This window comes from Rana temporaria, chromosome 3, assembly GCF_905171775.1.
Source record: "Rana temporaria chromosome 3, aRanTem1.1, whole genome shotgun sequence".
In the NCBI taxonomy this organism is placed as follows: domain Eukaryota; kingdom Metazoa; phylum Chordata; class Amphibia; order Anura; family Ranidae; genus Rana; species Rana temporaria.
In genome coordinates this window covers 393,747,169-393,760,370 of record NC_053491.1, presented here as the reverse complement: position 1 = coordinate 393,760,370, position 13,202 = coordinate 393,747,169, and the positions used below count along the sequence as shown (strand labels likewise).

The 13,202-nt window shown below is 43.4% G+C and overlaps 1 protein-coding gene across 2 annotated transcripts in view; it reads left to right on the top strand.

Annotated features, from left to right (window-relative positions):
* The window catches only part of SCUBE1 (signal peptide, CUB domain and EGF like domain containing 1), a 345,627-nt gene that overhangs the window by 217,638 nt on the left and 114,787 nt on the right, over positions 1-13,202 (top strand). The window contains exon 7 of one of the 2 annotated variants that reach the window (XM_040345825.1): positions 9,800-9,889. The exons of the other annotated variant lie outside the window; for it this stretch is intronic. Coding sequence (XP_040201759.1) covers positions 9,800-9,889 — 90 coding nt within the window. The remainder of the gene's footprint in view (positions 1-9,799; positions 9,890-13,202) is intronic. 2 annotated transcript variants of the gene reach the window in all.

The window sequence follows — 13,202 nt, the reverse complement described above, 5'->3', positions numbered from 1 at the left end:
TTTAAATTGGTCACATCGTGAAAAACGGTCGTGTGTACGCTTTAACGAGGGGGAAAAAACGTGCATGCCCAGAAGCAAGTTATGAGACGGGAGCACTCGTTCTGGTAAAACTAGTGTTCGTAATGGAGATACAGTAGGTGTTTGTGATATTGTGTTTTTAGCACGACAGCATTGCGCTGATTCTCGGCGTCATGGTGCCGAGATCTCGCCGACATCTCGCACTCACTGGAATAGTGACAGCACATCCCAGCAAGCGCGTCATAGAAGCGACGGGAGATCCGACTTGGATTCCCGCCAATTCTACACGTGTGCAGCGTTTGTTATGAATCCTGAGGGGGAAGTCCCCGCCGGATTTTAAATAAAAATCCGGCATGGGTTCCCCCCTCAGGAGCATACCGGGCCCTTAGGTCTGTTATGGGTTGTAAGGAGAGCCCCCCTACACCGAAAAAAACGGCGTAGGAGGTCCCCCTACAATCCATACCAGACCCGTATCCAAAGCACGCTACCCGGCCGGCCAGGAAGGGAGTGGGGACGAGCGAGCGCCCCCTCCTGAGCCGTACCAGGCTGCATGCCCTCAACATGGGGGGGTTGGGTGCTCTGGGGCAGGGGGGCGCACTGCGGCCCCCCCACCTCAGAGCACCCTGTCCCCATGTTGATGAGGACAGGGCCCCTTCCCGACAACCCTGGCCGTTGGTTGTCGGGGTATGCGGGCGGGAGGCTTATCGGAATCTGGGAGCCCCCTTTAATAAGGGGGTCCCCAGATACCGGCCCCCCACCCTAAGTGAATGGATATGGGGTACATCGTACACCTAACCATTCACCTGTAGGAAAAATGTCAAAGTTAATAAATACACCACACAAGGGTTTTTAAAATAATTTATTTTTCTGCTCCGGAGGCTCCCCCTGTCTTCTTTATTAGCTCTTTTACCAGGGGGAGCTTCTTCTTTGACGTCTTCGGGTGGGTGGGGGCCGCCGTCTGGTTCTCTTCCACCGCCGGGGGGGGGTCGCTTTTAAAAAAGCCCCCACCCCCCGGCGGGTTTCCTCCGGCGTCTTCGGCAGGGGGGCTTCTTCTTCCGCTATCCCGACGGGTCTTCTCCGCTATCCGGGGGGTCTTCTCAACTCTCCGGGGGTCTCCTTCTGTGTTCGCCGCTCTCCGCTGTTGACTCGGCGCACCCCGGTTCTTCCTCTCGCTGTCCGGTGCCTTCTTCTTCGGTGCTGTACGTCTTCTTCTCCTTCCGTGCTGTGAGTTCTTCTTCCGTGCTGTGACGTCATGTTCTTCACTTCTCTTCTTCTCCCGATGTTGACACGTCGCCTTTCCTCGCTGCAATGACGGGTGCGCGGCTTGCATCGGATTTATATAGACCTCACAATCCCATCATGCTCTGGTACCTACCCATGTGATACCTACCCACGTGGGTAGGTATCACATGGGTAGGTACAGAGCATGATGGGACTGTGAGGCCTATATAGGTCCGATGCAAGCCGCGCACACGTCATTTCAGCGAGAAGAGCCGGCGTGTCAACATCTGGAGAAGAGAAGAAGATGACGTCACAGCCCGGAAGAAGAAGAATACGTCACAGCACGGAAGAAGATAGACGTTCAGCGCTGAAGGAGAAGGCACCGGACAGCTGGAGGAAGAACCGGGGTGCGCCGAGTCAACAGCGGAGAGCGGCGAACATAGCAGAAGACCCCCGGAGAGTGAAGAAGACCCCCCGGATAGCCGAAGAAGACCCCCCCGGATAGCGGAAGAAGAAGCACACCACCCCCCGCCGAAGACGTCGGAGGAAACCCGCCGAGGAGTGGGCGCTTTTATAAAAGCGACCCCCCCGGCGGTGGAAGAGAACCGGACGGCGGCGAAGAGCGGCCTCCACCCGAAGACGTCAAAGAAGAAGCTCCCCCTGGTAAACAGAGCTAAAGAAGACAGGGGGCGGCCTCCGGAGCAGACTAATAAATTATTTTAAAAACTCTTGTGTTGTGTTTATTGACTTTAACATTTTTCCTCCAGGTGAATGGGTAGGGGTACGATGTACCCCATATCCATTCACTTAGGGTGGGGGGGCCGGTATCTGGGGGCCCCCTTATTAAAGGGGGCTCCCAGATTCCGATAAGCCTCCCGCCCGCATACCCCGACAACCAACGGCCAGGGTTGTCGGGAAGGGGCCCTGTCCTCATCAACATGGGGACATGGTGCTCTGGGGTGGGGGGGCCCCGCAGTGCGCCCCCCTGCCCCAGAGCACCCAACCCCCCCATGTTGAGGGCATGCAGCCTGGTACGGCTCAGGAGGGGGGGGGGGCGCTCGCTCGTCCCCACTCCTTTCCTGGCCGGCCGGGTAGCATGCTTTGGATACGGGTCTGGTATGGATTGTAGGGGGACCCCCTACGCCGGTTTTTCGGCGTAGGGGGGCTCTCCTTACAACCCATAACAGACCTAAGGGCCCGGTATGCTCCTGAGGGGGGAACCCATGCCGGATTTTTACTTAAAATCCGGCGGGGACTTCCCCCTCAGGATTCATAACAAACGCTGCACACGTGTAGAATTGGCGGGAATCCAAGTCGGATCTCCCGTCGCTTCTATGACGGCTTTGTCTCTATCGCGGCAAGCCAGCTCGGCGCTGGCTCCCGCGATGGGGCTCGTAGGTGCTCAATCTCGCCGAGAAAGGGAGCGAGATTGACACAATATCGCGTGCACCTACTGTAGCACATTCAACATGCTGTAACAGACTGAAAAGCACGAAGACTGAAAAGCGCGAATCGTCTCTCATCAAACTTTTACAAAGACGCAGTAACACGAAATCAGTAAGAGCAGCCCAAAGGGTGGCGCCATTCGAATGGAACTTCCCATTTATAGTGTTGTACGTCACAGCGCTTTGCTCGAGCATTTTTTTTCACGATCGTGTGTATGCAAGGCAGGCTTGAGAGGAATCACGTTGAGAAAAACGTTGTTTTTTTCCATGACATGAATAACGGTCGTGTGTATGTGGCATTAGAGCTGCAAAGGGTGGGCCAACTCAATCTTGAACCCTATGGACTAAGACTGGGGTGCCATTAAAGTTCATGTGTTTGTAAAGCAGGCGTCCCAATACTTTCGGTTATATAGTGTGTTTATACATTTTAACTGCCAAGATCTCTTACTGTTAAAAGAAGCTAATGGGTGCTTCATCTCACCAGAATCTACCAGTTTTTACGTTTTCAGTTTTGTGTAAAATGATCATTTGATTTGCATGCACCAAACCAAAAAACAGGCTACTTTAAGCCGTCAGAAAATGCCAATTTCTACCTCCCATGATGCATTTCCATCTCTGCATGAGGATTGTGGACAATGTAGATCAACAACAGGTGGAGTGCCATGTCCATATGTGCCGATTAAACAGCCATTTGTTTATCATTTTAACTATTAATGTATGCATTTGCTTTTCACCACACGAGGCAAATTTTTCTTAGATCTGCTCCGGCAAATTGTTATTACAATGGCCATGAAATTGTGTTTTACATTATAAAACAATTTTTTGACGTGTGTTTTTCTTAAATTGCCAAAACAGATCCTGTTAAAAGGGGTACTGCACTGAATTGTGTTTAGACAAAATGCTTATTTAAATATACACAGCAGCATTCTGTTTATTGTTAATGCAGTGTAGTTGTACTTATGAAAAATAAAGCTGTTCTGTTTTTGTATCGTCAATTAATAATGTTTTATTCATGTTTACATCTTTATTGTCAGTCCCATTGGAATCCCTATGTCTGCCCCCCTCTTCTTCTGTTTGGTTGTTTTGGTTCCTTAATCTGTTTTAAGTTAGAATACGCTTTTTTTTTTCTGTGGTTTTAATGTTTTTTTTAATCCCTTTTTTTTCGTTCTGAAAAACTCTGCTTTCTGGTGATGGTCCCTGATTGCCTGTCTTGTCTTAAAAGAAAAAAAAAAAGAAAAAAAAATGCCGATATGAAATAAGACCAACTCAAAAAGAGCCTCGTTTGCAGCCTGATCTAATCTAGAACGTGTCGAATGTCTTCACTCAACCATGTAGTGTTGCAGAGATAGGCAGCTGTCCTCTACACACCCGTAAATCCTCCCTCCCTCCCTATATTGCGGACTTGTGTGGTGCTTATTTAAAGCCCATTTCAAACATGCAGGTAAAATTTGATTGCAAGGTAGGAGAGCAAAATACGATTTTTTTTTTCAGTGTGCAGGCTCTTGAAGTATCCATTCTCCTCCATGTGGAAAGTTTAGACTGTGCTTGTTGACATGGGGGGACTTGTAGACACATGTATTGATACTTAAAATGGTATTAAACCCAAAAGCAAACATTTTTTGCAGTTTATCAATTCTTAGATGTGATGACTGCATTCATTCTTTTTTTAGGCTTTATTCTATTCTATCTGGTGATCTGGCCAATAAGTCTGTTTTTCAAAAGAACAAGCTCTCTTGCAGATGTACACTATATTGTCAAAAGTATTGGGACACCTACCTTTAAACACACATAAACCTTAATGACATCTTCGTTTGTAGGGCAGGGGTGCCCAACCAGTGGCCAGCGGAGCCCTCTGATGTGGCCCGTGACCTCCTGCTTTGGGATGGCATGTTGACAAGCCCAGATGACAGGTTGCCGACCTGCCATCCCAGAGCATCAGTGTAAAATCAGCCTTGGGCCCCTTTCACACAATCGGTCTGACCCATTTGGACCCTCCTTTCACCTCTATGGATCGGCAGATGTAAAGAGACTTGTGTCCATTTTACACCCGCCTATCTCCAAAATGATCTGCTAAAAAAACAGAAGTGGATCAGTCCCCTTCCATCTGATCATATAAGAGGGCCCATAGAGAAGAATGGGCTGTGTCTGTGCTCACTCTACATATGTAAAGTGGACACAGACCTGTCATCCGCCCGATCCGTTCATTGTGGCCCACTACTGGTTAACAAATTCGCTTAAGTGGCCCTCGCTATTCAAAAGGTTGGGCACCCCTGCTGTAGGGTTCAGTATTGAGTTGGCCCACCCTTTGCAGCTTGAACAGCTTCAACTCTTCTGAGAAGGCTGTCTACAAGGTTTAGGAGTGTGTCTATGGGAATGTTTGACCATTCTTCTAGAAGCGCATATGTGAGGTCGGGGACTGATTTGACCAGAAGGCCTGGCTCCCAGTCTTTGCTGCAATTCATCCCAAAGATGTTCTATCAGGTTAGAGTCAGGACTCTGTAAAGGCCAGTCAAGTTCCTCCACCCCAAATTCGCTCATCCATGTCTTTGTGGATATTGCTTTGTGCACTGGTCCAAATCATTTGGTGTTGGGGGGATTATGGTGTTGGGTTGTATTTCAGGGGTTGGGCTTGGCCCCTTGGTTCCAGCGAAGGAAACTCTTAAGGCATCAGCATACCAAGACATTTTGGACAATTTCATGCTCCCAACTTTGTGGTAACAGTTTGGGGTGACCCCTTCTTTTCTAACGTTACTGCGCATCAGTGCACAAAGCAAGGTCCATAAAGACATGGATGAGCAAGTTTGGGGTGGAGGAACTTGACTGGCCTGCACAGGGTCCTATCACTATATATATATATATATATATATATATAATCAGTTACAGGGATGAGACGACATATTCAACACTGACAAGGGTGCTTATAGTGTTCAGTTTTATTTATGTAAAACCTTTATCCCAAAAAGAAGAAAAAAAAAGTTGCTTATAGAGTGTGAGCTGGAGTATGACTTCAATTTAGTTAGTGTATTGAAATCTGCTAGTACATAACACTCCCCTCCTCCCAGACGGACATTGCAACTATCCACAGGTGCCCCCTGTGCTCCGTCATCCAGAGTAGGGGACTCTGATACAAGAAGAGTGTTACTAGCCAGATCACCAGTTGAAAACAGAGGGGGAAAAGCCTGAAAAAAGATAACGAAGGCAGTCACCACATCTAATGATCATAAACTGCAATACATTTGGGGTTTAATACAACTTTAAAGAGAACTCTTAATAAACCCATTCAGGGCAAAGTGACAGGTCCTCCCTATGGTTCATCCACCACCCACAGATCTCATCTGCCCACTTCCTCCCAACTCAGTTTGGTTTGCAGGAACCCTGAGCCTGATTCCTGTGTAATCTGCATGTTGCTCTATGTCAGGCTTCATTCAGCGTTAATGACCTTCTCCTCTCCCTTGCGTGACAGTGACCAGGCCTGGCGATTAGCCACTTAGAGCCAAGTATTGCATCCAGGGAGAAAGCTACATGCTCCCCATACCCAGGTACCACGTACTTGGTTATTGGATCGCTCCATTGGACAAACAGAGTAGTAGGGGGTCACAATGACAGTTAATATCTGTGGGTAAGGTGGTGCCCTTTTGGTGGTGCCCTTTTAAAAAGAACCTGCCACTTAGCCCTGAGTGACCTATTCTATTTGAGCTTGTTTATTACAAAACTGCAGACAGTGTCTACAAATCCACCATGACCATGAGAAACATTTCTACATATCTCATTGTACATAATGGTTACTTTAAAAGCTGTTACAGTTATAACCGTACTTTCTGAAGCCGATGAGTTTCCTTCTCCTGCCTTACACTATCAAATTCATTTTGAAAGATGTTGCTATGATTTAAGCCTCATGACAAGTCTGCAAACCTGTGCAATGCCAGACAAATACACCTGTTATTTTTGTCTAATGCATTTGTCTGTTTGCTATCTTTCCCTGATTGTTATTCTATATAGTGCATGAGACAACTCTCTGCCGTCCATCATATTTTACATTTAAAGGCAATCTCCACTGCATTTATTTTTCAATCCTTATTCACCAGTTTATACTAAGATGACTTGCAAAATGTTATTTTTACAAATTATTTTTAAAGCAAAGTAAAAGAAACTTTACATTCTCCCAAAAAAATATAATTTCAGTTTTGACTGGCTACCAGTGGGTTGAACTGCTTCTGCTATCTCTCCTATCTCTTAAATGGCATTTGTGACCAGATTATGGACAGTAAATTATTTATATATTCTTAACTGATAGTAAAGAATTGTTTTAATGAGCTCTCACTGATCTCTGTAGCTGCAGGTGATTTTTAGAGATTCATCTTTAAATTTTAAAACAGAAGCAGCTCCACCCCTTAATTTCCATTGGGAGCAGGGATTTGGCAGCTTGCCAGTCTTCTCACGTAAACATACAGTAGGTGCTGTGTACTTTTTAGGAACCCAACTTCAAAATTTTGGTGTTGTGATCCTGGAAAAATGAATTTCTCTACGGTACCTGCAGCTACAGAGGTCATTTCTGGCTTAGCTAAAAGCCCTTTTACTGCTTGTTAAGAATATGCAACCATGTTAATGTCCATAGTCTGATTTCAGTACAGTATATTGTATCCCCATTCCCTTTCAGAAAGCTATAATTTAGGTGTTCTACTCCACTGGGGGAGGTTGACATCATTAATTGTATTTTAATGGCCTTGTGAATTGGTGGCAATTGTTGCAGAGATTATTCCTCCATCATGAGAGAGGTATAAGAAGTCCATTAAAGATGAATCAAAGACTTTTCATTTTGGTTTATCCTGTAAATGCTTTTGTCACTGTCACCTCCTCTCTGTTATAGAGGAGAGGGGTGGGTGATTTGTAGCCCTAACACACTTTCTGGCCTAGGGTGACAGCACTGTTCTTCTCCGTAGAACATAACTTGAATATCTTGGATTTAGTTACACTTTAAATTATCTTGTAGACCAGGAGAAAAAAATAAAATAAAAACCCTATCAGAACCACAAGTATAATGACTCAACAGATTTAAAAATATATTGGTAAACCCTGGCTCAGTTGCAATTAAAAATCGAGTTTCTTAAAACTAAACATTAAAAACCAGAGAAACTTTGGCCCTAACAAATGATGGCCTCCGTTTGACTCCACCTGCTCAGCGGGGAATCTGTCCGCTAATCCCAGCTGCGCAGGCGGATGACAGGTCCATGTCCGCTCCACTTATGCAGAGCGGACCCAGACACAGTCCCCTCTATGGGCAGTCGGATGTAAATGGACTGCCTGTCTGTTTTACACCTGACTGCTATCCAAACCGACCCACCAGATGAATGGGGAACGGATTCCCTTCTGTCTGTTTTTAGCGGACAGGATTGGATCTGATGTTGGCGGGTGTCAACAGACACATGACTGTGGACACCCACCTCTCCATAGAGGAGGTTAGAGGGTCCGATTGGGTTTGCCTGAAAAACTGACAGGTGGACCTAATTGGTCCGTCTGTGTGAAAGGGGCCTTAGTTTTTAGGGACCTGCTTATACTGCAACACAATAGCTGAGTATGCACAATGTTCTGTACATGTGCAGTGTACTCGGGATGCCCATATGTTGCTCCCAATGTTACTATGAATGTCGCTGTCCCAAGTCTGAGCACCTTTTTTATGCAATTAAACTGAGCATTTTTTTTATAGCAATATAAGGACTGCCATTGCAGACTTCCTTGTAAACACTGCCTGGTTGGTTACTGACCCATTGGCTTCATTACTTTTTAGTGCCTTTTTCTGAAAAAGTATGCACATCAGGAAAGTCAAAGTAAAGGGAGCAGTTCATAGCTACATATGTGTTGGGGTTCGGTGACTATTGATGAAAGAGGATCAGCATGGCAGTTAGTTAATTAGCACTTTTGAAAGGCAAGGACAGAAATGGTAGTCACCATTTTTGTCTTGGATAAGGTTTTCCTAAAGTATTTGTGAGCACAAGAGACACTCTTACCTTGTCCCTTCAGGGAATTGTGACCCTGTGTGTGAAAACTTCAACCCTCAAGCAAGCAAAACTACTTTTGGCTAACTGCCAAGTAATGTTGCAGCGGGTAGAACCTAATAGCCAAAACATTCATCTTTTCAGACTGTGTTAGCCAAAAGTGTTAGCCAAAACCTTTGGTTCACAAGCAAATAGATTAGAAACATTCAAATGTTATTTTTGCCGTGGGCATCAATTCAACAGCATAATTGCAAATCATCTTAATATTTATTGGTTTATATGAATTTTTGTGACCCAAAAAATTGTGTGGAGTTGTCCTTTAAGCAAGGCATTGCAATACTTTTTCGCTGCACACCCTCTTTCCTTCCCATCAATAACTGTTCATTTTGTCTATTTCCTTCCTTGTCTATAACAACCTATTGATCCTAAGTTACTCTTGCTAGTTTTATGTATTCCTAACTTGTTCTAAATTATAGGAAGCTTATTGTTTTCCATCTCATGTTGCGGAATGCACATTAAAACCAAAATTTTAAAACAAAACTTACTTTTCTTCCTTATGCTGCTTTTTCTTGCTTCACTGCATGTCAACCAATTATAAAAATCTTATTTGTTTGCGACATCTGAATGTCTACTTAAATGTATTCATAGACAACAGGCAACCAGCACTGCCCAAACGATCTTCTCTTCTTTCTCTTTTTTTGTCATGGTTGGTTTAAGTGCATGCTGTGTGTGCCTTTTTTTTTTTTTTTCCTGTGTCACGTTATTAAAAGGTCTCTACTTTTAATGTTTCATAATCATCCATCACCGGACTTTGCTACTCACACTGTGGTTTCACTCTTGGTTCTTGAAAAACTAGATGTCTCTACTTCTGTCCACTGCCTTGTGTGTTATTAATAGATGTGTTTCCATGTGTATAACTCCATCCATATTTCTGCAGCCACTAATAATATTCCTGGTGGGCTTTGGCAGGGTGGGGATTAACACTCTTGTGGAACGGTTTTCATACCCTCACTACTGGCTTTTTTCAGCTACAGTTGTGCACATTGCCAAGAAGCTCTGGTTAGTAGATTCGGGCTTTCTGATTAACCAAATGCTCCATGTTTTTCCTTAATTGTGTTTTAGAAAAGGATGAGGCTGCAATTGAGAGTTCTGAGTACAATTCCACGTCAGTAACTGATGTGGACAAGCGGGTGAAACGGCGACTCCTTATGGGTAAAAATTTTCTTCCACTTTTCTGCTTATACACAAATGTGTGCTCTATTTCTTTGTGTGTGTGTGTGTGTGTGTGTGTGTTTGTGTATATGACATCACAGAAGCAATACTAAATCAGATTGCGCTTTAGACAGAGTTGTCTGTGATATAATTGTCTTGATATAACCTCCTTTTTTTCCAGGGTCAAGTTTTCTTAGATTCAAGCCTTGTTCCTCCAAAGATCACACAAATAATTTTTGTTGGCTTGTTTCTTTAAGGGATATTCCATCCCTGGGCAGCAATGAAGGGTATGTCCTTTCAGAAGAAATTATTAGGCTGTGCGTGGACATGTTGATTACCTACCATTTTGGTAAAGGGGATTGCATGGAATGCTGGAAATCCTCAATTATTTTGGACTACTTTGTGTACAGAGAGATTTCCCCCTACTTCTACAACTCTTGGGAGTTCTAAAGACAGAGAGATGAAATTTTCTATTTCCCTTTAAATTCACCAAGAGGTGATATGTGGTATTATTGTGTGGCCACAAAATGTAGGCCAGTCCATCCAATATCATAAAAAAGCAGAATGGCATTCCAGTATTCACATAAGGAATGTTAAAATGTATATACCGGTATCCTTTTTGTTGCTAAAATCAAATTTTGGATATTTTTCTTGTAAATGCCGTTACATTTTTCTGAGATAAAAACACTGCCATCCCCACTTTGGACAAGGTATGCAGTATAAAACATTGGGCTAGATTCTTCCTGTATTACTATGTAATTAGTTTTGGATAGACTACTATTTATTCTGATTTAATACGCAAGATGAAAGGTTTATTCACACGACTCCAAAGACCTGTAAATAATAATTTAAATTGGAAAAAAAAAGGTAAAAGTAATTGAAATTATTTCTATATGGTCAGCTAATCCTAACACCAATACTATATAACCACAAATATGTTAAGACACATCTGTACATTTTTAAGTTAAGGTGTTTCAGAGGATTATGTTAATACTACAACATCCAAAGACCCTTTTGACAATTGTACACAGTCAACCTTCTGGTATCCTTTAGGGGAAGGTCCTTTTCTGTTTCAACATGACTGTTCTTCTGTGAACAAAGGCAAGTCCATAAAGATATGGTTTGACGTGAAGGATATCATGTGGTCTGCCCAGAGCTCTAACCTAAAACCTATTGATCAATTTTGGGTTGAATTGGAATGCTGACTGCAAGCCAGGTTTTCTCAACCTGCATCAGTACGTGACATCACAAATGCCTTTCTGACATAAATTTCCACAGACACCCTCAAAATCTTGCTTAAAGCATTCCTGGTATTGTAGAGGCTAGACTATTATGGTCACAAAGAGTGGTCTACTTTATGATTTTTGAATGCTATGTCCATCAAGTTCATTAACATATGATGGTCAGGTTCTCACAAACCTTTGACCATATAGTAGCAATTACAGGCCAAAGTCTAGCTATGAGTCCAGGAGCACAGTTGGCTTATACTAATCTGGCTAAATAAATATGTATCTGTATTGTTTGAAAACATTTTTTTTTGTTAGGATAAATGCATACACAGGAAAAAAAAACATGACCTGTATGGAAGCTGCCATTGCTGACCTTTTTTGTAAGGCCATGTTTTGAGGCTTTTTATCTTCATGCTTGTTGCACTGTCAGAGCTGAAGTAGTGATCACATGATTGCTTGGTTTCCAGCAATCACTGGGGACCCTACTTGTTAGTGACAGCCAGGTTTGAGAGCTATGGGTTGTTTATTATTGTATCCCCAAATGGAGCATGGTACTGAGGAATGTTAACAGGTTGCCGGTCAAATAGGAAATTAGATTGCAAGCTATTGAGGGAAAGATCTAGCGATAGCTGCTTTCACTACTGAGAAGATGACAGGGAACCATTTTCTTAATAATTTGGTTATTTTGAAATGATTGTAAATGTGAATCTAAAATCTCCGGAGCCAGTAGGTTATTTTGCTAAGGTGCCCGTTTCAATAGTTACCTGACTGCATGATTTCTTAACTGGAATGTTTAATGTAATGCTTCAGAAGGATTGGACATTTTTAAACCACATAAGTGGAAAAACTCTTGCATCTGGAAGGAATATTTGTACACCAGAAAAGTTAAACAGTGATAGCTATTCAGTGCAAAAATAGCGGGAAGAATTGCAGTTTTCCTCAATGGGCCCTAGCCAGCTCCCTTTTTTAGAGTGTTTATTTGAACACGCGTACCAAGAATTTTGCTTTGACGTTGCCTGTGATTCACCATCTTAGGAATCTCGGACAGTTGGGTCCTCCCAGGAAGCTAATGACTGTCTTTTTTCCGTTTATATTCATAAGCGGATCTTGTAGCAAGTCATAGATTCCTATTTAGTTGTCATGCTTTCTGTCCATTGAAGTCTTTCCTAAGAAACAGAAAGTTGGCGCCATTGGCATAACTGGAATTATGAGATATTTATTTAAAGTGAACCTGAACTCAAGACATAAATAATTGTTATCCTATAGGAAGTATATAGAAAAATTTGTTTTGCCTAAGCAGTATTAAAAAAAAAAGTTACATTTATAGAAGTCCTCCTAAAAAATTGTGGTGCATTTCTGTGCTTATTCAGCCCTTTGCCTTGAGCCTCATATCTGAGCTTCATCATTGTATATCTGCAGTTCAAGATCATCTAGGTACTCCTGTATTTGATTTGCTAGACTTGCCAAATACAGTACAGGAGTGGAACATGAAGTTTGTTTTTTGTTTTTTCACAATTGGGCTTTGATACAAACCTGTGCTATGCTCAAACAGGGCACTCCGTTTCCCTTTTAATAGTGCCTCCATCTGGCGTTTTATTTCATAACTGCCTTTTTTTTTAGAGGGAATATAATTGGCAGTGTTGTAGTCTTCCTTTTCCTTAGTGAATGCTTCATATTCACGGATATTCCTAGGTTCTCTTGCATGGCGATACATGTTTGAGATCTGCCAAGAGTTAATAATTGTCTGGAGACCTTTTGAAGCCTGTTTTTGTACTTTTAGGGGCAGATCCACATACAAATAGATGGGCGCAGCGTATGTGAGATACGCTACGCCGCTGTAACTTACTTTTGGCCGGTTCGAATGCCCAAAGAATTTGCGCCGTAAGTTACGGCGGCGTAGTCTATCTCTGGCGGCATAAGGGCGCGGAATTCAAATTGTCGATTAGGGGGCGTGTTTCATTTAAATGAAGCGCGTCCCCGCGCTGAATGAACTGCGCATGCGCCGTCCCTAAATTTCCCGCCGTGCATTGCGCTAAATGACATCGCAAGGACATAATTTTTTTAACATAGACGTGAATTACGTC